This window comes from Buteo buteo, chromosome 5 (genome assembly GCF_964188355.1).
Source record: "Buteo buteo chromosome 5, bButBut1.hap1.1, whole genome shotgun sequence".
NCBI classification, from domain to species: domain Eukaryota; kingdom Metazoa; phylum Chordata; class Aves; order Accipitriformes; family Accipitridae; genus Buteo; species Buteo buteo.
The window spans coordinates 12,656,033-12,682,592 of record NC_134175.1 but is presented as its reverse complement, the minus strand read 5'-3'; the positions used below and the strand labels follow the sequence as shown (position 1 = coordinate 12,682,592).

The window sequence follows — 26,560 nt, the reverse complement described above, 5'->3', positions numbered from 1 at the left end:
CATCATCATGGCTTTCATTTGGCTGCCTAATGAGTCAGATCACAGGCAGAGAGAAAAATTGTCAATCGCCCAGGCTCTAATGAATTTTTTTGCAAATTGTAATCAAGCCAGGCCGTCTCAGCTCGCTGATTAATGAGACCCAGGAGGCCCGGCCAGCACCTCAGCTTTTTATTCCATCCCGTCCTCCCTGCACTAAATTAACAGCAACTTGTCTGAGCTTCAAATTAACTCCCAATGATTAATTCTGATGGGGGGGTCTGAAGAATAGCTCGTCCTAATAGGCACTGGCCTCTGATGCTGTTTGAAATTAATACACTTCCCCTTTGGCTGCCGGCTTTAATCCAAGGTTGGGTTTTGACATCACTATATTTGTTGTTACAATAAATTCCTCTTACATCTGCAGATCAAATAATTGCACTGCTCGGGGAGCGCAGCAGAAATGCCGGCCCGTTTCGCAGCAGCCCAAAGTCGGGAGGGGAAGGAAAGCTGCCCACTCCTCTCTGCCTCTCCTCCAGCCTGCCTTAGGAAAAACCCTTTTTTAATATGTATTTAAATATATTTTTTTTTTTTTAAATTTTTTTTTTTTAAGCCACCACTGTTCAGCAGCACCAGGATGCAGTGGCCGGAGGAGGTGACCCCTCTCTGGCGGGGTGAGGAGCATGCTGCCTCGCTCTTAAATAAGACATCACAGCTTTTAACCCCCCCCGCCCCCTTACCCCCTCACCACAGCGACCCGGCAAACTCACCACATGCCAGGGCTGCCGCAGAGACCAGACAAACTCAGCGCATGCCAGGGCAGGGGGGCATGACTCCAGCTGCGGCTCCCACTTCCTCGGAGGGGGCAGCTCTGCCTTCTGCCTTGTTTCTGTTTGTATTGACTTAATTGGTTTAATTATTTCAGCTGGGACTGATGAGGCTCAGCTTTGTGCCTTTTACCTGCCCCGGGGATGCAGCCCCCACCGATAAGGACCTCTTTGTGCCCAGGTGGGGAGTGCCGGACCCCCCCTCCCTCCACTGAGGTTATCCCCTGTGATGGCGGGGGGCCTTCCCACCGAGTATCCCCCCAGAGTGGGGCCAACCCCAATATCTGGAGAGATGGGTGAGGGGGTCCGTACCCATGCTGGGAATCCCCCCCCCCCAAGGACTGAGCATCTCCCCTATTCCCCAATGGGTGCAAGTTACCCCCTGCAAGAGACACCCAGCCCTCCGGGCTCGCTGTCCTACAGGATTGGGCCCTCATCCCCCCCCCCCCCCCCCGCGCGCGCTTCCACGGGGCCGTATCAATCTTCATCCGCGAGGAAGAGAGCGATGAGGCCAGTAAGCGGCCGCCAATGCAAATTCCCGCCGTCACCGTCATAAAGCACCCGGAACCCTGACATACAAAAGCAACACCATATGTACGAAGACAACCTGTATGAATTATAAATTGCATCATAAAAATTGATTGCCTATCCCAACCCTTCAGAAACACACACTGGGGGCAGGGGTGGGGTGGGGGGAGAGAAACCCACTCCGTGTCCCAAACCGGCTGCCCCACGGCCAGAGGGGGATGCTCTGCCGAGCCACCCAGCATCCCTCGTGGGTGCGAGGTCCCTTCCCGTCCCCCTCTCCGCCACCGCGGGATGCTCGCCCGCCCCTTGCTTGCTCTTTTCTCCCTCCCGCTACGCCTGGCCCATAGAGAGCCTTAATCTATTTATTTCAAGCCACTTCATCCTCTCTCCCGCTTTTGTCCCGGCCCCAGCCTCTGGCTTTGTGGCAGGACCGCTGAGGTTTTAAAAGCCCCTTCCCCTATAGTTTGAGGTCTCCTTGGCTGCCTGAATTACAATGGCTAAAACAGGATTACACTGACCTGATCCTATTAAACTCGCCAATCGATCTGTGCCGCCCTCCCTCCGGCTCGGCAAACTTACTTGCCCAACTTTCCCCGGACCTCAGCCTAACAGGAGAAGCGAAAGGCCGCCTTTCCGAGCAGGCCTGCTGGAGGAAGGAGGGATGGAGGCTATTTGTTTTTGTGGGGTTTTTTTTGGAGCCACGTGGATTTTAAACCTCTGCTTTAGATCCCAGCCTCTCTGCCCCAAAGAAAACCACCACGTTTTCTTGGTCTCACAGGTGTTCTGACTTCCAGCCCTGGTGGGAGATTAAGTCATATAGATAAATCATATAGAAAGGGGTATTTTAGCTATGAGCGAAATGATTCTCCCGCCCTTTGGTAAGGGCAACCCTGAAGCTGGGGCATGCAGGCTGCTGGTCCTCCTTCTACAAACAACCCGGTGCGGAGAAAAACCTCGGGGAATAAACAGCCTCAGCCCCCTTGCTGCGATGCTGAGTGTGCCGGACCGAAGCCGGAGCAAGGGTTGCCTGCGCTCGAGGTGCCCCGTGAGCCCCTCTGGTACCCACCCGCTGGGGCTGGGACCCCCCAAGTGCAGCCATGCGAGCATCTCCCAGCCGATGCCCTCTGTGCCCAGAGGACTGTGTCGCTGGTGCAGGCAGGGCTGACCCAGCAGTGAGACCTTCCTCCCTTTTATTTATAAAAGGAGCGGAGGAAGAGGAGCGCAGACCCAGCTTAACGACGTTTTCCTCGTCAGCAGGTAAACGGACCTCGAATCAGCGGCATTATCTGCTGCCAGGGGATGCTCTGCATCGCCTCGGTGCTAGGGCACACCACCATCTGCGGAGGAACGGGTGCCTGGAATTAATCCCCTGCCGTCCCCCAGGAAAATAATTACAAGGCAGGGGAATAATCTAAAAATGGCAGTAAAATATGGGGTGTTTACGCTGACCTGCCAGTATGACTGAATTAGTGGCAAGGGGCCTGAATTAGTGGCAAGGGGCCTGAATTAGTGGCAAAGGGCCTATCGCTGACTCCGGGGGAGCAGTTTTAATGCTCAAATCCTATTAATTAACAGAGCAAAAGATAAACCGGGGACTCCCATTTATAATTTTCTAGGAGCACGTTATCAACAGCAAGGAGCTGGAGCTCACAGGGTGAATATGTGTTGCCAAGTGCCTGGAGCTTTTCTGTCCTCACAACCTCAAGCTACTCTAAAGGGTACCAACACCCCCAAAATGGTCTCCCAAAAAGGAGCATTAGCAGGTGGTTTTTGGTTGGTTTTTTTTTTGGTAATGTATTGTGATACTATTTGGGGTAACAAAAACTGCATCTGCCTGAGTCTAAATAGAAATCTTTGCTGGTTTTCTTCCACTTGCGGTCCTGTTCAAGACATCTAGTCTTGCTGCAAAAGCATCCGAACTCAGAAATGATATGGGAAAATGTGGGTGTAGCCCCAAAACCCCTTTGAGAGATGTCTGCCTCCCTTGCTGGTATTCCCAGAACAGCCAAAAGAAGCTATGGGCACAGTTATACAAGTTAAGAAATTGCTTTTTTTTGCTGGCAACCTCAACTCAAAGCAAACTGGCCAACTTCTGTGGGCAATGGCAACATCTCTTTACCCAAAGCCCTCTCACGCACATTCCTGAAGCTTCCCCAGGGCATGTCCCATCACCCCAAGTGTGGCACCTGGTGGTAATGCACCCTGTGAAATACACAGCTCCTAAGTAGAAATAACTGGTTTGGTTTTTTTTTCTCCACTGCTTTGAAAAAAAAAACCACCCAAACCATCTTTTTTCTCAGTGTTTTTCACCCAAAACATCAAGAGGACTTGGGTTGAAATTCTCTCTTCCTCCCCCAACCAAACACCAAGATAGACCCCCAGTATGCAGCAACATACCCCAAATAATTAAAACACTGTGCAGCCCCAATGGCAAGGACCAGTGCAAAGAGTTACCCAGTCCAACTGGCACCAGTAATGGCAGATTTCTGCACCCCCCCTCACAACTGACATTCATCTCTTTGCACAGAGAGGACAGATGATAGCAGAGACCTTCTGCAAACCATCGCCGCTTGTAGATATGCCATTGAGCGCCGAACATTTACAAATAGCCTGTTCATTGCTAAGAAGCCACTTGGGCTTTTATGAACGTCGTTATGGCCATGGTCTAATAGTATCTATCAAAAACATTGCCTTTCTGAATTAGGGTAATGGTCATTTTTAAGACACACATCTGTATTTTTTTTTAAACAGATGCTTGGCTCCTAAGCCCACGACTGCTATTTCTCCCCCTCCCCAATTATTTTCATATTTCCCCATTTCCAAAGCAGCAATAAGTTCCTGCGAAAGAAGGGTAATAGGAAGTCTCTCTCTAAGAGAAATTGTTAATTTGGGATTTATAAAGGACTTTCCTTAATGAATAATAGTTGAGATCGATCTGTCTTCCTGCCTCATTCTGCAAAGTAACATTTGTAAAGTAAGGTGATCCCAATTACTCCCTCTAATAACCCTCTCCAGCAAGAGATTTCAGAGCTGCAGCCATGAAACCCATCCGCCTGCCTCTACTCCCCCGGTGCTGTGAGCATCGCCTGCGTCAGGGCTTTCTGGCTTCATCCAACTCACGATTCCCCATCTCCCTGCCTGGCATGGAACGGCTCTGTCACCCGAAAACCCCAGGGCGGGATGTCCCGCAGCCCCCTAAGAAGGATGCTCTATCCAGCCTCGCTGGTCATCAGCACCTGGGAGGTCCCACGCTGGGGTTGTCACCCCCCGTCACCAGGGTGCCAGGGTCCGGGGGGGGGGGGGGGCGGGTTGCAGCCCATCAAAAGGCCGAATGCTTTGACCACACCCCCCCCCAGCTTATCAGAGAGAGGAGATTGAGAAATGACTTGATTATTGTCCGTAAGTGCCTTCATGGGGAGAAAATACTGGCAACTAAAGGGCTCTTGAATCGACAGGACGGCAGCGTGAGAATCGATGCCGGCAGCTCAAGCCAGACAGACTCAAATTAGAAGCAAGGCTTTTTTTTCCCCCTTCTGTTTTTTGCTTAAAATATGGAGGACCATTAAAGATCAGAGCCAACTAAGAGGGCATGGGGGGGGGGTCTCTCCAGCCCCCAGGGTCTTCAGCTCAGTGCTGGATGCCTGTGGAGAACAGATGCTTTAGCCACGTATGGGTTTTTGCCATAGCAAATACCTTCTTCAGCTGTTTTGCCATGTCTCCCCTTTCATCCTGCCTCCCTTCCCTTTGGTTCCTCTCTACAGCAGGAATGAAGGTGTGGAAATCCCATTCCCTTTCCTCCTTTGCTTGGTGCCATCCCGCACACATGTCCCCGTCCCACATCCAGAGACCGGTGGGACTTCTGGAGGGACAGGAGCCAAGGGAAGGGACTTTTTCACCATGCTTTAACAAAGTCTTGCTTCCCCAGCTCCCCAACACTTCCCCATAGCACCAACACTCCCCTTTCTCCTTGCCTCCACTCAAGGGACATCCCGCGTCAGCCCAGCGATGCTCCAGCAAACCCAGGGAACACTAATGCCACTTTCCTGGTAATTCCAGGAGGAAACAAAGATCCAGTAAAAATCCCCCCCCCTTTTTTTTTTGTAAAGCAAAAAAAATATTCTCTTTTATATCTCCTTTGCGCAGCTGGAGGGAACTAAGAAGCACAAGTTGTAAGAGCCTTGCTCTGGGTCACCTTCAAAAGAGGTGACCCACGGACAACACTGCCTTTGGACGCCTTGTCCCTGCCACAAGGACTATTTTGAGTGTTTGAGCTCTGTTACGCTGCCAGCGCCCAAATGGAAGAACATGGCCCTTTTCTCTCCTCACCTGAGAGTGTCATCCTCTCAGTGAGCCAGAGCTGGTCCGAGCTGGGCACGGTGCTCGGAGCCTCCCTCACCCCACAGGGAGGGGATGATGCAGGTACCACCCTGCCCACATCTGAGCTTAAGTGCTCACTGGGTCAATTTTGCCAGCTCCAAGTGATAGGAACAGTGAAATCCTGACATTATTTTTTTCACCTGGCACAAATCTCAGTGCTGCCAGTATTAACTGGCCAGGCCGATTAGTGGCAGCCATCAGCCAATAAATAAATTGGAACCATCTCCAGACCTGATTAGCTTGCTAATTAAGCTCAGTTACAGGGAAATCTGCAGTCAATCAGCCTGACCATTACCAGTTGGATTTGCAGAGTGGGAGCTGTAGATGCTGCATCTCTGGTGGGGAGGAGGAGGAGGGGAGCATGCTGGGAGTGGGAAGGAAGGTTGTACCAAAATCTACTTTCCTCAGCAGCAATTGGAGACGCTCATCCATCTGCGGTGATTCCTGGCAGCCTTCGGTGCCCCCATGCTCGCCTGGGCTCCTGCCCCGACGCTGTTGGGGGGTGGGGAGGATTGCCCTGTTCTGCTTCAGTCACCAAGCTGCTTGGCAGCACAACCCCTTTCCAGTCCACAAACTCCCAGAAACTGCAGAACGCCTCGAAGGCAGCCCATTCGGATGGGTAAACACAGGGCTGGGGGGGGTTATATTTTTTTTTTTTTTTTTTTTTTTGCTGGGCCAGGCTGCTTTTCTCCGCCCTTTCCCACAGCAATATGCAGCTCTAACACCTCGCTCCAGCTCCAAGATCTTCCCTCCCACACCCAGCTGACGTTTTGGGGACCCGCACGACAATGCCGACGGACATCTTCATCCCAGCACAGAAGCCAAGGACTCTCAGTGATTTCTTCTTACCTGCAAAGTAGATGCAACATCCTCCTTACAGCCCAAAGCAGAGGTAGGGTTTCAAGACGTGTACTCATCTGTTGCTGTCAGCATTGCAGGATGAGGTGTTTTGGCATTCAGGGACCCCCTTGCTTCCTCCAGCCTCAGCCCCCCATCTTGGCAGCTGCCGATGGGTATCAGACATTTGCTTTTCTCTCTACCTTGTCCTTCTTCCAGCTCTGGCAACTCAAGGCTGCTTGGGATCCCAGCCCTTGCTTCATTAGATGAAAATAGCTGGCCTTTGATTTCTGCTAATCCTCCAAAATGATGTGAATTATTTGCTCCCGCACCAAAATGACAAAAAATGATTATTTTCTACTGCAAAAGGTGATCACGAGACTCTCTTCAGCTGAGCAACAAGCAGCCCTCAGTTTTGGCAGCACCGATGCCGAGCCATTTCTTAAAAGGCTTGAGCAAACCGCAGGTATGTTATGTTCCCCAGGAGCCCAACATTAATCCCCAGAGCAATGGGAAAGCCCTGCAGATGGTTTTGCAGCTCACATCCCTCCATCACCCCTGCCCCATGGCACAGCATCGCCTTTTTTATTCCGCTGCTTTAGCTCTTCCCATTCTCTCTTTGGCAAATGTGAGGAATCTCCCTGGCTTAAAAACAAACAGATCTGGAAGTTGGGGAGCGGACATCGGTGGGGGCAGAATGCAAATAAATAAGTGCTAATTGCTGGCAGTGGCGCTGCGCGTCGAGTGCCATTATTGTGACCACATTTATTGGCCAATTAAGGGCTTTACTGGACTTTAGGCAAGATAAATGACTGCCTGGTGGGTTTCCCAGTCCTGGCGTCCGTTTGTGGTTTTCCTACTGCACATTTAGTGGTTTCATCAGGAGTAACCATGTTTCTCTCATGCGCCCTCCTGGTAACTCCTGCAGTCTGTGCTCTCTCTTTACAGTTGGACTCGATGATCTTAAAGGTCTTTTCCATTCTCCCAAGTCATGTTCTGGGCATCTCTTGGGTGGGAATTGCAATGCTACAGGAAAACCTCACTGGGGAAAAAACCACATTGCCTGCTTCTCCCTGCAAGCATCACCTCCCTCAGATCCAGCCTAGAGAAAAAAGGGCAAAAGGATGAGCTCGAAGGCAGGTGATGCTGGGCTCAGAAGAGTTTTGTGTGGGACACACTGCTCCCCAGCCTGGATTTCTGTTGGGTTTTTCACAGTCAGGGTAAGGTCAAGTTTCTGAGCAGCATCTCTGGACACCACTTCCATCTCCTGCCACCAAATCATTGAGCAACTCTGGGCATGAGCGACATGTGCTGCCCCTCGGAAGGGCCCTCGGGAAGATAAATTGGGCCACGTCACTCTGAACCAAGGGGGCCCACTGCCACCATTCCTCCCCAGGGTAGTGCAAAGGGAGAGGGGGAAGGGGGAGGAAGATGGTGGCGGTTCTTCATCACCACTGCGGTTCAGCTGGGGAATTCCTTGATGCGGGATGCTGTGGATGCTCAAAGCTTTTGAGGGATTCAGGAGATCAGCCAAACTGATGGAAGAGAAGTCCACTAAGGATGACTAAACTCACCAAAAACAGGTGGCACGGAAGCCCCTGAATTTTAAACAGCTACAGGCTGGGGAAATATATAGCAAAAGCCCTGTATAATCTGATTTTACACTCCTCCAGCTTTGGCTTTTGGCCACAGGTGGAGAAGAAGTGTTGGTGTGGGTGGATGTTTGACCTGGCTCTTTAAGGCTACTCTTACCTGGTATTCACGAAGTATCAAATGTTTTCTTTTGTTAATGAAAACAGGTGAGCTTGGCTTTCTTCTGGAAAACAAAGCTGTTTACCAGGAAGGGTCAGCCCCACCCTACCATCGCATTGCATGTGATCACTGTGGGTGCTGTCCTCAGTCGTCTCATCCCATCGCTCCCTTCATACCAGTTTGGATTTGTGTTACAGAACAAATAAGAAACAGCACGCCTGCCAAGGGAATGATTTTGAATGAGGGCTAAAAGCATGCAGTACCTACGGAGCAAGTGTCTTCTGGGCCCTGGAGCAGGTTTCTTGAGCTGGTGCTCCCAGCATCCGTCAAAGCTAATCCTTTGTAGGTCAGGGTGGAAACGCACAGCAAGGCCTTACGGCAGAGCAACAGCCTGGTCTTTACAGTCATTGCTTTTTTTCTTAAAAAAAAAAAGAAAAAAAAAAGGGGGAGTTTCCCCTACTCTCATTATGGGAATCAATAGTTTTCCTTCAAAAATCTCTTTCTGACCCCTGTTGTTTTACAATAGGGTATTTTCTTTTTTTCCTAGGCATTGGTGAATGCCACCAGCTGAGAGCGTTTCAGGGGTACATGGGGGTAGGCTTGGGGTAGGTGAGAAATGTGGGCATGAAAGACATCCTTAGATCTGCTCCACCATCCCTGGCACCAGGATCTTCCAGGAGAGGCCAGATCTTAGGAGGGTTGTTAGAGCGAGCAGCCAGCCATGCCCATTACAAAATCAAAACCCGTAGCCCTTTAGGAGGGTGAAGGAGAGGAGGGACAGATCACTCCTGAAAAAAAGCCCTACTATAGCTTTACAGCCCAGGGGAATCCAAAACGAATTCTCCCATGTTTGAAGTTCACATTTCAAATCCACAAGGGGAGAACACAAAGCACCCACCTCCTGCTTTGGTGCTGGTTGGATGCATGATGGGGTTAAACAGGGTGGGAAAACCTCTCAAGAACAAAGGCATACAGTTGCTGCATGACAAAACAGCGATGTTGTCCCCCAAAAAAGAGAGAAAAATAAAAATACACAAGCAGTCTGTAGTTTTTCATCCCCCTACCCAGTGCTGCTACAGCCTCCCTGAAGCGCTTGGAGAACTGAAGAGAAGGAAACAGAAAACCTCCCCCAAACCCCAAACAAGTCCCCATCAGACAGGACAGACCGACAGCTCCCTGCAGGCAGGAGACTTGATGGGATGGGTAGTAACCTGAAGAATGAACAAATTTAGGCCAAGGCACAAGCAGATATAAAAGATAACACCAAAAAAAAACCCAATCCCATACTGTGGGGAGTCCTGCTCAGTCTGTGAAGATGCAAGCTCACCTTTCCCCTCTTGGCTAGGTCTTCTCGTCAGCAAAATCCCACTGCAGCGAGGTCTCCAGTCCCGTGATGCATTGGAGAGCCCGTCCACCTTGGTACCAGTTTTGACCATGCTGCCCTTTGGTATCAGCCCATGTACCGTGTTGGGTGCAAGACCAGGAAAAGACATCTCCAGTCTGCTGCTTCTCCACTGCTTGTCTATGGCTGTCATATCCCCCTCTTTGTGTCTCCTTTTGAGGGAAATTCCCCACTTTTTCCACTTCTTCATAGCTCTACTAATTTCTGAACGTCCCTAATTTGTCTGTCTTGTATAAGGTGCGACAAGCATAGATGGCCAAACCGTAGCATTGATTGTCTTGCTCTACAGTGCCCTTATGGATCTTGAAATCTTACATTTCTTTCTCCAGCCCAGGGCATGTTATTTAAGTAATCTTCCCCCCCCCCCCCCCCTTAATGCACATTTACTGAACTTTACCTGCTATTCTCTGTGTACCCACCTTGATACCACACTGCTCTCTTGGCCTTATGTAGTTTTTCCAGAGCCATTGGTATCACTTAACTGTATTGCCAACCCATCAAGACACACGTCCTGGCATGGACCCTTCTGCTACGTGGCTAGTTACCAGTCTGCTCAGGTGAAAACACATCACCTCTTGCTTCCCTCTCCATCCCATCTCTCAACCTTCTGCATCAGGGCGGTATTTTGTCTTCTCCTTGGGCCTACCTAGATTCCCTGATTTCTTCTCGTGATGTACTCCGGCCACAACCTTTTAAAATGTAAATAAATGTCAATCAGCCGCACATTGTTCAGGGCTTTAAATGACTTGTTCAGAGAAGCCTAACAGAGAGCCACGATTTTCCTTCAAAGAAGTGATTAGACCATACCATACCATGACCTTAAAGATGTTTTATTATTCTTATTTTAAATGATCATTTCAGCCAATTTAGCAGATACAGATGTAACCGTTACTGGCCTAATTCCTTGGATCTCCTCCAGAGACTCTTAAAGCCTAGGTGCAACATTTACTACTCTCTCTTCCTCGGGGAGAATAACTGTTTTTAATGAAAGCTCGCATATTTTTGCTGGGAGATCTGTCATTCAGTTCATAAGCACTTTCAGAACTCTTAGATATACACCATTACAGTCCGGTTGACTTATTGCTTTTTAATTTATCAATTTGCACCATTACTGGCTCTTCTGACATCCCAGGTCTTGGATAATACTTCATCTTTATTACTGGCAAAGAGTGACAGTATCTCATCATTAATACGAGAAGAAAGTGGGGCCAGGGCAGGTGTTTCTCAATAACACGGCAATGAAGACTCAAGCAAAGAAGCAAGCTGTGATGAACAAGTTTTCTTGTCTTTATTAGAAAGAGACCTATACAATACAGCAGCCTCTCTCTGCAGTACTTTACATCTTTTGTTCCTTTTTTTTATTTATTTATTTTTTTTAATTATTCAGAATACTGTACAGCTGACACAAAAATCTCAACGCGGAGAGAGAGGAAAGGGAAACATAATACAAACTGGCATACTTAATCAAACCAAAATCATATGAAACAACAAGCAAAGTGAAATGTTTGTCAATCGGTTTAATTACAGTACAAACAATATAAATAAAGCATCATTGAGTCATTGTAAAACAAACTTGCTGAATGAGGTAATATAAAAACAACAACAAAAGACTTCTTTTTTTAATAATTTCCACACTTGTCTTGTCATCATTTATACATTACTATTTACAGAAACAGAAAAAAACCCCCAATCCCAAAACCCCCAAACTTGCTATAAAGCCTGCCATGTGCTAGGTATCTTCTGCCTCTACCCCAAGCAGAGGTCTCAGGTGTCCCTACTCACCTGGGCTCCCTTTCTCCCCATCCCAACTAGAAAGACAAACATCACAAAGCAGAAAAATTGAAAAACTTGGGGGCTAAACATGGCCGAACATAAAATCTAGCCTTTGCAGGCAGTCACAGGGTATTAAAGAATCAAGAAAACGAAACAGCGTACACATCCACTTCCCAAGCGGTGCCGATGGTGCTTTCCAAAATAAAGGTGATGGCTAGATTGAACCTCAAATCACAACCTTGCTGAAAACAGGGGCCAAACTCCGACTTCAGAGAGGTCAGGATACAGCCCATCCACACCCAACTCGGCCACCTTGAAGCTGTTTTGCCTTGGACATGGGCAAAGCACTGGGGATATGCCCAAACCCTGCTGAAGTCAAGCAGTTTAAGGCAGCAGGAACTGCAGAATCAGGCCCCCAGAAACTCCAAACCAGAGTCCAAAGGCAAAAGTTACACAAGACAAGTCCCTGGTGTTTTAAAGGACACTCCTCTCCCAAATCCTTCATTCTGTGCACCCATCGACGCAAGCCATCTACTACAAGTGAAAGATGCTCTTGACATTGAAATAGTAAAAAAGAGCTGGGCCAAAAGCATGCGGTCCCCTGGAAACTTGGTATTTCCATGGAGCAAAGGGCTGTGCTTTCAGAGGATGGGTACATCCTATTTTCCCTGTGGATTAGCAAAATGAGCTCAGTAGATTCAATGGAGAATCCATTTGAATCCCTGGATACATCGGAAAAAATGCTTGGAGGGGTTTTCAACAGCATTTCAAAGTCATTCTATTGTCACAGGTGCAAGAAGGGGAAATAAAAGATCCTCCCACCATCTCTGTGCAGCCAGCCATGTTTCCTACCATATCTTGCCTTGCTCCAGCAAACATCCTTCTCGCCCTGCCAGACTTGCCCTTGCCCTATTGATTTCCCCTGATAGGACTATAAACTGAAAGCAAGGGTAGAAACGGTGCGAGCAACACTTGGTCAAGTTTCCCTGGACTACTCAGTACACGCAAAGCCTCAGCACTTCAGCTGAGGTTTGTGGCTCCCTCAGGGGAAAATTTTGGGGCCAGAGCTTAATGGCCGAGAACACATGGCGGGAGGGATGAGGAGCTGCTCTTGGGGAAGGACTCACCTGGAGAATGCTCTTCAGAAACATCTCACCACCATCATCCCCAATGGCCCCACAAACAGCAGCAGGACCCAAAGCATCTCTGAATCAGCTACAGGAGGGCAGCCCGCTGGTCCCACACTTAAATTCAGCCAGTAAGCTGAGTCTCAAGCAGATTTATATAAAATAAAGGGCCTCTGAGCAGCAAGTCCTCTGTCCTTTTCACCGTCAGAATCTCCTTCCCTGGTGTTTCCCACAGTAACACCCCCAGGGCTGGAGAGCTGGGATTTCTTCTCTCAAGCAAGGGGGCTACTTCAGTCCCGGTGGCCAACTTGAAGGTTTTCTCAAGTTGAGTGTTACTGCCTGAAGGAACTTTTTTTTTTAATACCTCTGAGGCAGGTATCTGTGCAAGTCCTGAGTGTCTGATGGCTTGCAAGAGCCCCAGTAAGCCTGTACCTCACATTCCTGTATCTCTCCATCCCTTGAGCAGGTGTCCTCCATCCCACGCCTGCCTCCTGCGCTCTTGGAAATGGCTGGTCTTACTCAAGCTGGGAAACTTGCCCGTTTAGAAACATCTAACTGAAAACCTGGCTCTAGCTATAGATTCTGATTAATGTGTAAATGCGTGCATGTACATTTCCACAATTGCTAATAGCAGTATGTAGAGCATATATGCATATATAAGCACACATACGCACACCAAAAGCAAAGCACGTGTAGTTAGTGACCTCCATGTGATACACCACCTTTATCTTAGGACCCAAACCACCTTGACTGCACTTCATCCACCACTTCAAATCAACTCAATCCCCAGTTCTGGGAATGAGTTGCCAAATAACAACTCACCTTCAGCACCAAAACCCTTCCTTGGTCCTGCACGAGCTTGGGGTTTGCCTTCAGCACAGATCAGACGCTATCAAGCTGTCTGCTGTGAGGGGTTTTACTCCCTGTACACCTTGTCATTCAAGAGGACCAGGGAAGTGTTTTCAGCTGCTTCAGTTCTCCGAAACAAAAAAATCACCAATCAGTTCTGGAAAATGGGGCATACACAAAAGAGCTGATGGTGCATTCACTGCCAGCAAGCAACATGGTCATCCCAAACACATGCCATTAGACCTCTGTAAGCATCCCCACCCCCACCCCCCCTTCACGTTTTGTACATAACACACAGGTAAAAATTACGAGCTCTGAAGCACTGCAAAACAGTCAATCCTTAGTACTGGAAGCTAAACACACATCCAGAAAGTTCATGGCCAAGAGAAAGCTGAAGCTCTGCCTGTCAACAGAACTGACCGCTACCACTTGAATATACCACAGGGATTTGGGAGATAGGCAGACATACAGAGATGAAGAGGCTAAAACTGCTGAAATGCACAAAGACATTTTTATTTCAACCACCCACAAGCAAAAGTCCTCCTGAACATTCACTGAACGGTAGTAAACGATGGGAGTTAATTCACCCACATATTGCTGTCACCTGAAATGAAACACAGGGGCCAAGGTGACCAGAAGCATGCCTAGTGACTTGGGGCTTAAGATGGCTCTAAAAAAAAACCCAAACAACCTTTTATTTTCAGAAATCATGCAATCCTCCTCTCAGAACACGAACTATTCACAGCTCCTGAAAATCTTGGCCAAAACCCTTCGAACCTCCCTTCAAAACGTGAGACAGATTCAGTCAACTCAAGGTAAACTGTCATGAGATGAGATCACCCAATATTTACTTTAAAAACTGGCCCATGCTAAACAACAAAACCAAACCTAGAATATTGTAATACAACCAATCTACCTACCTACAGCTTTGGGTATGTTGCTCTATTACCTCTCTGTTTTTTCAAACGGGAGATTATTTTCTAATAAAACCATTCAAACCAACCTTCTTTTTGTAGCTTAGAATTTAAGAAGTCAAAATGCATTGCAGAACCTTTTAATTTGGGGTAGTTTAGTGTTCTTCTACCTTGAAAAGAACTTTACTCTGGAGTGTTTTTTTTTTCTGCTATGCAGCAAACACAAGAACATCCAAAACCATTTTTCTACACAATAAATTTTACCCACAAATCACCAAGAATGGAAGGAGATGTTGAACTGAGGATCTAAGACTAATAGCTGGAGATCCCACGTATGAATTGCTGTAGTGGCCACCAGAGGGGAAACGAAGATGCTTGACAATGAGATGCTGATGGCCAAGTTGTCTCCTATCCAGCCAAGCTGCCCCAGGTTTGGTCCCCAGCGCTGTCCTCCTTTACCTTGAGTCCCTCCAGCCACAATGACCATTAGTTCCCTGTTAAGGTGCAAACACGGCTCCCCGAGACATTTGGAAAGGGTCCCTTCGGGACCCCCTTGTGAAATCTGTGCTTGTCTCCACTATTACTACTTCATACTAGAAACTACAAATTACTTCATTTTTCCCGATCTCCATACAAATATAAAAGATGAAGCTATCCAAACCCCATATAATCTAATTATACTACATTACAGTGCTGGAGATCATTTCTAAGCCTGTATCTGCATTCCCACCTCTAGTCCTCTCCCTATGTTACTCAGCTTCCTCTGGCCAGGGGAAATCTCCAAGTGCAGCTAAAGCTTTTTTTGCACTAACACACATAATTTAAGGAAACAGGGAAAAGACAGCAAATTAAACAATATTAATGTTTACAGAGTTATTCTACACTATGCCCAAATGCTTAAAAATCCTCCCTACCTTCCAGGAGTTCACCTGGCTTTCTGAGCAGCACCTAGCTCAGAATATACAAAGGTTCTCCAAAAATAGCTTTTCTTCTGTCCCCTTTTAGCAACGAAATCAGAAATCTGGTAATGGAAGCCCTTGGCCAAATCTCTGCACTGGCAGGACCCTGAATTTTCCCAAGGTTAGATCTTATTTCTTCATAAAAAGTGAGGAAAAGTAAACCCTCCTCAGCTCCGGGAATATCAAGGTTCAGATGCCGGATACAACACATCCGACTCATCTACATTGTTCCACAGCAATTAGCTTAAAATAAATAGAAAGAAAGTGCTGATGTTAATAGCAACGGCTGACTCACTTCTAGTGTTTTAGTCATTGTGGATAAAGTGCAGAGGAAGGGGGATTTAAAGGTATCTGGGATGATGAAAAGGGTTAAATGGGGGACGCAATGAAAACTACAGCTGCGGACTCCATTTTCGGAGAAAACAGCTTTAGCTAACATGTTTCTGATGGGATTTCTTACTGACTGGATCTCAATTTGTTTTTAATTTGCTCATAACATGCTCAAAGGGCGTAAATAGCCTGGCAAGTGGGTTCCATAAAAGCAACGAGAGGGGCTAAACACGAGACGAAGAACAGAAAAAGGACGGGTTAACAGAGCAAAAGCAAGGGGAACGATTCCTGCAGGTTCTCCAAGTGCCAGTACATATTGCCCGTTTCCACACCTGGACGGTTTCAAGCACATCCTTTTTTGCAAAGTGCAAACGCATCCTCTGAAAAGCATGCAGAGCCCAGAGACCTTGGCTCACAAAGCCAAGCCCCACCAGGCTCCAGTCACGGAGAACTTCCTCCATCCTCGCACTCAGCTGTGGTGGGAAGGGGTTTCCCCTCCTCTCCTTCACCATGCAAGAAGGGGACGGAGTCTACGCTGGCCTGACTTTCCTTGCCAGGTGGCCTGTCCCACTAGCTCAGGAGGTGCCACACAACATCTCACAGCCATCCAAACAAACCCATTTGAACAGGGGATGCAGTAGCCAACACTCCACGAGGCACAGACCCTCGGGCTCTGTTCTCCCGTGGCTGGAGCATCACCAGCTGTAGTGCCAGAGGTGTCTCCTGACTTGGAGAGACAGTGCTGGGTGATGTCCTGTCTTCCGAAGGGATCGCTGCTGCACGCCTGACTGGGTATCCTCCCTGCAGACCCCCAAACGTTTGGGGGAAGTCATCACATAGTCTATGCCACTTCAACATAGGTACTGCCAATGCTTACACCTCCAAGGGAAAAAACCTGCCTTTAGGTTAAAAGCAACTGTGTTACTGCTTGATTAAAGTATGAGGTTATTAGTTGGCTAGCCTGGATATATCATTTTTCCTACGATACAGTGGAATTTCCTCTCCTAAAAATATTCTGTGTTTTTTTGATGTTCACCTTCAGAATATTTTTATGAAAGGAATGTATAATTCTTCGACCTGAAATCTGCATGACAGCCTGGCTGCCCTTGTTTCTCTAACATCGCTCTCAGCTTTGTAAGAAGAAGGTGGCCCAAAGAGAGCATTAAATTACGTAGAGAAAATATTTTCAATTAGGAAAAAAAACCAGCTCAGAAATGGAACATGCATTGAGAACTTAAGAGCAGCAAATCTTCCTACCACATATTTGAAACATTGGACTTGGTTTTCGGATACAAATGCCCTTGATGCTCCCAGGGGGAATAGCAGGCAGCTATAGCACCTTTGGGACGATAAGCTGTGATTCCTGAACCCCCGCTGTGTCCCCTCGTAGGGGTATAAAGCTCACGAGCACCAAGACACAGCGGGCTTCACAGCATCCCCTTCAGCTGCACATTAGATGGGTTGTCCTGTTGCTGAAGGACCACCTGTAAGTACCAAAGATCAGGGAGCTGCATGGGAATGATGGAGAAATAGCAATTATAACAGACACCAATTGAAAAAAAAAATAAATTATCTCAGTATGAAGAGAATCAGCTGTAGCCTTACTCTGATGCAGCCAGCCTAGGCTGGTTGAAGAAAGATCTCCCCCCCCAAATAGTCAAAGGTTTATACAGTAACAAAGTACAAAATGAGAACACCACCAAACTGGAAAAGCTGGTCAATGTTCTCGTGCTTCCACCTTGAGGCTCGCTTTTCTTTCACGATTTGATGATTTTACATCAAATCTGTAATTTTCTGTTTTTTTTTTCTTAAGATAACCAGATTTCATTTTTTTCCTTCACGTTTTGTCCACATACATTTTATTTAGCAATTGCTACACTCCTCCCATCTGTATGCCAAATGAAATCCAGAGCCCCAAGGAAGAACACCACTGAAGGCTTGGGAAATACATACGAGCAGGTAAGATTTGCAAATTACTATGCTGTGTGCACCTCACTGCCTTCACATAATTGCTCCTTTGCCATCGAATTCAGTTGAGTTTTCAACTTTCTCTGTGATATACCCTTCCCCCATCTTCACATTGCCATATGCCACTTAAAAAAAAAAAATCACTTTTCTGCCTGCCAAAACCTGTACAGCCTGCTTCCCCGTGCCAGAATCCTACTTTGCTGAAAACGGGAGAAGCTGGGATCTGCCTGGTAATACCAAAATAATCAAATCAAGTATTAAAACTTGGAATTCAAATGAACTGTCCAGGCTACTTTCACAAGCCATTTTTCTTCCAGAAAGCAGCCAAGTTGGGAGTCAAGCGCAGCCATGCCCTGCCCGCTGCGGTGAAGGCTATCAATTCTGAACTTAATCAAATCTGATCTTCCCACAGCCAGGCTAGGGCTTTTTGTCTTGGCTTGTGAAAGCTTCGTGACTTCTGGAGTAAAATATATTTACAGCGCTGAGAAACAGCCTCTTTTTGCTTTCTAAAAGGTCTCGTACACTTTTTTTTTTCCATGCCAAACGTGCCATAATCTCCTCCTGATATGTTCCTCAAAGGCTTGCGATGGAAACAAGAGTTCACTGCTGGGAATGTTTTCAATGTACAATGATCTGTAACCCACAGATCCTAACTAGTTGCACATTATTTAGTTCACATCCATTACAGTTTATAAATTAACAGAGATGTCATTTTCTGTACAAAAAAAAAAAATCAATGCATATTTATGTTTTTTTTATTCAAATAGATTTTACATACATATAATCTAGAGACACAATACAAAAATCTGTATAAGTTAGGCAATGCATCACAGGAGTGACCAAAAACTCAACACATTTACCTTGGCAAAATGACAGAACCTATTTCTGCTGGCTGAAAAAATATTAGCCTTTAATGCGTTTATTAATTTCACTAAACGTACTTGAAATGTTTTTCCTTAGCGGTATTCATTATTCCTTTTTGTGTTTCGTAGTTACTCTTATTTATTTTTTCCATTTTGTTTTTACACCAAGGAGACTGCAGTCAAATAACACTCAGCAACTCATTTCCTCTCTTTGGACTGAAAAATTAAACAGATACTAAATTATGACAGTGAATTTAGAAAGGAGGGCTCCAAGGGCTTGAAAGAACATGTCTGAGATAATATGATGCTTCTAAGAATATTGCAATCACATCCAAGCAATCACCGAAGCGTGCCATGTAACTACCTCCTCAGCTAATATGCTTTTTTCTCCGTGATGACTAATCATGTTCTATTAAACAGCGGTAATGCTGGAAGAACTCAACTATACAAGTGTAATGAAGCCAGTATTCTCCCCGGACAGATTAGCTACAACTGATTTGACACATACCATCATAGGAGCTTCAAACCTGACAAACTCTGTGCTTGCTTCTGATTTATGCCGTCAAGCTCTTCAGAGAAGAGAATGAAATCCAGGCGTTGCGTTTGGTAGAGGTGAAATGTACTGATGTGCTTAACTGTCAGTTACGGAAAGTCACCATCTCTCCTTCCTTCTCCTCTCGCTCGCCTCTCCCTCCGCCCCTTCCCTCCACGCTCAGGAAGCCTGTGTCCCCCCCTGAGGACGACCGCTCTCCCAAGGTCCCGGTGCTATGCGCGGTGTGTCCTGCTCAACCCACGCGCTCTCGCCCACTTGCTTCCATCGTTCGAGAGCTGTCACTGAAACAACTGCTTTCTCTGCAGCCCCTTTTGCTCCTTCTCATCCCCTCGCGCTCTCCAGACGTGCCGTTTCCGGATGGGACAGGGATGTACTGAAGGAAAAAGGGAAAAGGAGAGTTACCAGACTCACAGAGCAGAGCCGTGATGGGGATGGAGGAATATGAGGCTGCGGATGTAATTCAGGTCAGCGAATACATGAGTGAGCTCCTCAGATGATGGTGGGCATCCTTCCGCCGCTGTTGTTCCGGTTATTGTTCTTCCTGGACAAGTTTGGAGTAGCCATGAGGACGAAGCGCTCATCAGGGCAGCCGTACTGGAGGAGAACGTCAATGCACTCCTGGCTGGAGGCCTGCCGGGCGTAGGCCAATGCCGTGTTTCCATGGGCATCGCGTGCCATCACGTCGACGCCGTACTACAGAGAGAAGAGATGTGTTGTTGGAAGCTGCAGTGCCAACAGAGCATTAAATAGAGGGAGCGGATTTGGGAGAGAGAGGTTTAAATTTAAGTGAGAATGGGGAGAGGGAGCGGGTGGGATACCAGCCTGACAATGTGAGCAGCACTGAGTCACACACGTAAAGGTTTCTACAGGGAGAGGCTCAAGTGCAGAACGAAATTTGCCGCAGTGGTGTTTCAAACAGGTGCTAGGGGAACCTCCCCTTCCTCATTTCCTATGCTCTCCTTTACTTCCCGTCAAGCAGAAGACAAGCAGAAACATACTTTTTATCACAGTGCTGCCTTTTGAAAGCATGCAGTGAAGAACATCCAGGCTGAGGACACCAGCGAACTCTTTGTGAAACCCTCAAGTAGCAGGTCTGGGAAGTCCTGCTGAGGGGGACAGCCAAGCAAAAGCCAACCCAGCCAGCCCCTTCCCCTGGATGCCACGTACTTACCCAAATCAAGAGCTGCACTAACACCACGTTTCCTTTCCTGCATGCCAAGTGGAGGGCAGTGCGCCCATCACCGTCCCCGCAGGTTTCGTTCACCTCTTCCCGAGTCCCGTGGGCAAGGAGCAGGATGACCGTCCGCAAATCCTCCTCTGCTGTAGCCCTCAGGAGATGCTGGCCCAGAGAAAGCTCCAAGCACTGCAGTGGGGCAAGGAAGAGCTTCTGCTCGTATTTTGCACGTATCCAGCGCTCTTTTTCTTCCCTAGAGAAGCCAAAGGAGACAGGTCACTCTAACCTGGCTTTGCTGCCTCTAAATGGTGGCAGTTCAGCTACCAGTACACTCGCAAACAGTAGTTAACAAGAAAATTATTCCCCCTTCAAATTTTTGGCAAGAAACAGTTCACCCAAGCCTCGTATTTGCAGCAATAGTTGTGTCACCCATCTCATTGTTACTGAGCCATATTAATGCAATGCCCGAGATCCCCTCGGTGGTTGCTGTGCCTATGGGGTCATAAGATCACAACAGCCAGGAGGTCTTAAAAAACCCAGGGCTGCCCTGAGGGCTGGCAAGAGGTCAGTGCAAGAGCACTCACCGTCATGAAGACCAAAGACAAAACAGGCAGCCTGGTTCCACACTGAGGTTGTGCTGCAAAATACATTACAGAAAATGCACCAAATTTCTGTATCTAAGACCAGAAGTAACTCGGCACCTGGGTTTGCATTTCAGACAGGAAAGCAAGCCCTGAAAGACACAGCCTTGCTTGCAGGGGTGCTTTTTCCTTCTACAAGTTGAGTAATGTTTCCAATGCAAAAGGCATATGGATGGTTCCTTTGTTTGTTTTTCCAAAATGCAAACCACCAAAGCAGTACTTTGAAGCACCATTTCCTCCTGATATGTCAAAGAACTACCAGAAACTTTCTGGATGCTATTAGGTTACAGGAGAACAAGGACTACAAACAAGTCCCTCAACTCTCCATTAAAAAAATTACCATACAATTATATGATCTAAGAGATCTAGCCCTAGACAAAGTTCCATTTAGAGGTACCTCAGGTAATCTGTTTGGCCTGTGAAAACCATATATATCACCTAAGCTGGGCAACTTGTTACTAGTGACAGATTTTCTCCTCCGGAGTACAAAAGGCAAAGCTCTGTTTACGCCTTTCAGCCATGTTTACACTACTCCCAGTAATCTAGTGTCAGGTTAGCCCTAATCTGTTTTTAAATGCTTATGTAAACAGATCCTTCCAACAGCAAATCTGGATTAGTTTTGCATCATTTCCTGGTACATGTGGAGTGACCTTGCTTTGACCTCCCTGGATGCTTTTGGGCACAGCTTTCCAAAGCATCCGCTTCCCTACCCCAGCACAATTTACCTTACAAACAGGTCCAGGGCTTTTTTTTTTTTTTTTTTTTTTTTTCAGAGAAAAAGTACAAACAGAAAATTAACACAGAGTGCTTCGTTTAAATCAAACCTTTGAATGACTCCTGCAAGCTAAAAGACACACCAAAAAAAAAACCCCACAAAACATTTGGGGAGCTGCAAATTAACCTTTGATGGCAGGATCTGATAAACAGAGTATCAGTTCAGGTATTCCAGATGGAGAGGAGGAAGAAAAGGACTTCTGTTACTATTCTTTAATTCATGTTTTTTGTATTTGTATTTTTTTAAGCTAAAAAAACAAACTAGAACCAGTGCCATGAGGAGGATAAAGTAACATGCAATATTTTACAATAAAAAGGGCATTCTTGCACACTGCAACAGTTCTACTTCCAGTATCCATCTAGAGTATCTTCCAGGATGTTTAACAAACATCTCATATGTTTTTTAAACATGTATAGAGATATTGAGAGTATAACCAATATATCCACTACACGTTTAAAACGTGCCAGACTGAAAAATGAAGTGATTCAACCTGTGCTGTTCTGCAACAGTGGCACACATCAGGGATTAGGGAATTTATTTCTCACACGCCCATACATCCTAAAGGCAAAACATACCTCAGGCACATAACTAATAAAATTTTTTTAGCCTAGTCAAGTCTGCAAATGAATCTCCCCTCTCCCCCAGACCATCTTTTGAGTGATAGTAGAGCAGGATAGACACCAACGACCCAATCCTGCTTATGTTTATCCTACTGTCTCAAAAGGCTGGGAGAAGAACAGAAAACCCCTTTAAAAATAAATCTAATGGGAAGGGGTACATGCTGCCACCTGCATTAGTGATGGAGAGGGTGCAAATGGTCCTTCCTTAAGACACTCTCCTGCACTTATGATCAAGTAACCAGTTCGTTAAGGCCCAATTCTACCTTTGGAGTCACATTAAGGGTTGTGGTGGGAGCACAGCAAACGCTACAAACAAAAATAAAGGTGTCTTAAAAGCCTCAGACATTTGGGGGCAGCATGTCACTGACATCGGCTATTGAATGAGATTTAGATCTTCAACTGTACAAACTGAGCACAAGAAAGATATGTCATTTGGGTTTTCTGGTAGAAAACGAAACTTTATCACAGAGGTAGGAGGAAAAGCACGCTTGCCCACATCTCATGGACAGCCAAAATGTAGAGGGACTGTTTTTGAATGTGTATCTAGAAAACCGATGTCCACGGATACCCTCCCTACATCTCTGGCACAAACCATTTCATTTTGAATGGGAAGTCCTGGGGACTTTCCTGGAAGACAGCTTCAGCTCCGCCGCTTGTGTTCATCTCAGAAATCCTGACAACAAGACATAAATACTATAATTGTTGCTCTGATGCCCCAATTTCACTTCTGGGATCCACAGATTGTCTTGGTAGAAGTTTCATTTCCCCCAAGGAAGGCCAGTCCAAGAGCAGAGTTGTCAGCAGTAGATCACTTAACCTCACTGCAGTTCCCTGGAGGACCACTGTTCACATCCCCTGTTAGCTAATGAGCTAAAAAATGAATTATTGGAGCGGTCAGCAATAAGCAGGAAGAGGAGGCACAGTGTTTCATTTCAGCCAGCGCTGACATACCTTTAAATAAATCAACTGAATAAGAGTATGAGGAAATGTGAGGAAGAGCAACTAATCAGGAGAAAGACACTGAACCAATCCCTAAAAATAAAGGAAACGTACATTGGTTAGTAAATATTTCCCTCGTTTTCTTCCCTTAGCTGTAATCCTAGTAACTTCCACTCTAAAGGACCCCCTCAACACCAGAGACTTTCAGCTGTAAACAAGACTCTTTTACTGAACTTTTAAAATCCAGCAGAGTCCTTTTCTCAGGACCAGATTGAAGCCAGTGTGCTGGAGAGGCAACATCATCATGCACTCAGATGGTCCTGATGATACACAGCGCTGGAGAAGGTGTGAGCTGCCTCTTCCTCCTATGTACTAAAATGACTTCTTTTCTTCAGTGATCATGCTAGCTGCTATTTTTTCAATGCATACGCACAAAGGAATTAATAGATTATAAACTTAGAGAAAGAAAAAATATAGTTATAGATCGGACTTTCTTTGAGCCTTTTATCTCTGAAGCTATGCATTCAAACCCAGACTGCTGATACAAACTTCAAACCTCACCTGTTATGCAAGGGTCAAATACAACAGAGTAAGACTGCAAAATACTCTGCGGTACCAAGAGAGGAACGAACCACTAAGTCTTGGCCAAAAAATACCACCAAGCTCTTTGCTCTTGCAGGAGTCTCCATCACTAGTGAATTCTAAGTACATACAGTGGTGTGAATAATGAAATCTCTGCCACGGCAGCAATACTGTACATAGGTAAAGGGTTATTAGGAACAGATGAAAATTTCAGTTCTTAGTTTATTTTGATCTAATTAGGTGCTTGCTTCTCAAGATAATGTCCAATTATTTAAATTACTCTGCCAGCCACATCACATCATTATTATCTGGAAACATAAATACCGGGCATTGTAAGGGGGGAGGGCTAACTGGGTAGCATGAGAGAATATAAAAAGCAGATTTGCTTGGAGCACAACTTTGCTCCAGGAGCTACACTGCATTCCTCACTTGTGGGGTTGCACCAGAGATGCTCATTTATGAGCCCAAGTCCTACACAGCTCAGCCCCGTAGAGCACTGTGTGGCTCTCCCACCTCGGTTAAATGCGTGTGGTTTTACACTAACAAATCCGAGCAGGGGCCTCGCACCGCTGGTATCGAGTCTCCATCCTACTCCTACTTGCTCCTGTTCACCTCTGCCTTCAACTTCATTTGTCCCTCTCATATACTTGGCTGAGAGGCATGAAAGGCAAACAAGAAAAGGATCTGCAGGGTGGAAATAAAAGCCATGTTCACATGGAGACTTAGAACAGATTGTGTAAACAGCACGCGGATGGAGAGCCTGAGAACTTGCCATCAAAATTCAACAGCTCCAGCGCAAGAGCAGCCTTGGTCTTACCAAAGCAATAACAAGGACGACAAAGATGTTGTGTCCCTTGCTCGTTATCTAAAATTACTCACTGTTTGTTAAAAGGCTTGATGAAATTTTGAAAGGTTGCATTAAAAACATAACGGACAGCAGGTATTTACCACAGCAGAGCATTGATTTCCCACTATCAGAAATACCAAGCAGTATCGGTGCAGGCACTTTGAAGTGAAGTTTTGTCCTCCACACCTTTGCCAACATGAAAAAGCTCTTGAAATTTTTTATCTTTTCTTCTCTCTTGCTAAACAAAGTAATTCTGCAACTGAGGAGGCCTCTAACAGTCTCTTGAGCGCCGCCGTGCAGGTGCCATGCCCATGTATTGCCATTTCTGGTTGCTCACTGAAGTACAACCATTTAACGCAGTAGTAACCTGGCCAGCTCAGCAAGAGCACTGCCAAATTTTCTCTCCTGTTGGCCAGCTGACAAGGTTAATGTGTCTCTTCTAAGAAAATGAAGTAAATCTAACCCCCACACCTCCCAAACTCCTGGAGAGTCCCAGAATGTGTCATTAGCTTCATGGTCCAGCATGCAAGCAGCATGCATCACCTAATGACCAGCGCTGGGCAGCCGGTTGTGCGGGGGCTTGCCATTTAAATGAACTCCTTTGCAATGACTCCGCAAGCATCTGATAAACTGCATTGCTTTGGATAGGGTCAGCGATGAAATGGTGGGATGGGTAAAAGAGAAACATCAGGCAGGGTGTGTGTGGGGGAGATGGGATTGAAATGTTGGGAAAGGTTCATGATGTTTTTAATTGCAACTAGCAAAGGGGGGAGAAGAAGAGAAAGCGAGAAGAAAGGGCTAGCAGCAAGGAATTTCCAAAGTGTCTTCCTGCCCCAAGCAAAGCAGGAACTGGGAGGAGAGGCATGGAAGAGGAGCCGGGAACAATATACTGAGAAAACACAGGGGCTTCCTCTCTCTGCAGGAGAAGACCCCGCTCTATTGCAAAGTAAGTGCTTAGCAGTTGACTGCTTCCTAGCATGCATGCTTTCTCTCCCTGGTTGCGTTGCTAAGGGGGAAGGCGCACAAGCCCACCAGGGATATATAGGTCCCTGGCAAACAAGAGGGCTCCAGACAGCAAACAAAGACCGATGGGTATTTATTCCTTAATTACGAAAAGCTTTTAAGAAACAGGCCACTGTAAATCCCGCCTGCCGAGGAAAAGGACCAAGATTTATGTGTGCTGGGGCAAAGAGGAAATAAATATCTCTCTGGCTCCTGATCAATATTATGAGTGTTTTGCCAACCTACAGGGTGTTTTATGAGCTGTAAGGACAGAAAGGGATCATTAATAATTAAATAAAGTCAACCTATTAAGCTTATTACTTCTTACAAGTTAAACATCCCTGACGGATGAAGACCAGCCCTATAGGAAAGCCGCCGATAAGCCAACCCATGCCTTGTCTTGGACTGTGGACCAGGGCTCTCCAGGCGAGCAGCGTAGTAACCCAGCTTGGAAATGATTTAATTACTGTCTTTGCCAGGGAAGTTATCTGGCTGAGGACTGCGTTCAACTCAAATTTTTGTCCACCAGCGAGGAGAGACAAAATTCAGTGCCGTAAAAATATGCCAAATTCGTTAATTCTCCTACCATCAGACCTATTCAAGCAATCAAACCGAAACACCAGCCCCAAAAGACACAAATAAAGGTGGCTTCCCATCAGAAACATGCCCAAAGCCCCTCACACTTTCAGGGAGCTGTTTTCTGAAGCCCACAGCCAGGATCTTCTCCACCATTAGCTCTACTACTATGTTTTCCAGTTTTCCTATTATAGCTGTGTGTTTAAGGGAAAAAAAAAGCCCTACTGTGCATGATGGACAGAGATCACTCACATGTGCAAAGCTGAATGTGCTTCTTAAATTAATCATGTCTTGCATAACACTTAGCCGTGTAATCGTAATTCGGATTCAGCGGAGCTTCTCCACTTTCTTTGCCCTCTCTTCTGACAG

General features: G+C 46.5%; 1 protein-coding gene across 9 annotated transcripts in view; it reads right to left on the bottom strand.

The window, feature by feature from the left end:
• Positions 1–11,051: 11,051 nt before the first annotated feature.
• Positions 11,052–26,560, bottom strand: part of AGAP1 (ArfGAP with GTPase domain, ankyrin repeat and PH domain 1) — a 395,049-nt gene continuing 379,540 nt past the window's right edge. For 8 of the 9 annotated variants that reach the window (XM_075027850.1, XM_075027851.1, XM_075027852.1 and 5 more), the window contains 2 exons: positions 20,207–20,462; positions 11,052–19,728 (listed from right to left, as the gene is read on the bottom strand). In XM_075027850.1, coding sequence (XP_074883951.1) covers positions 19,525–19,728; positions 20,207–20,462 — 460 coding nt within the window. In that variant the 3' untranslated portion in view covers positions 11,052–19,524. The remainder of the gene's footprint in view (positions 19,729–20,206; positions 20,463–26,560) is intronic. The other variant, XM_075027844.1, reaches the window with a different exon arrangement.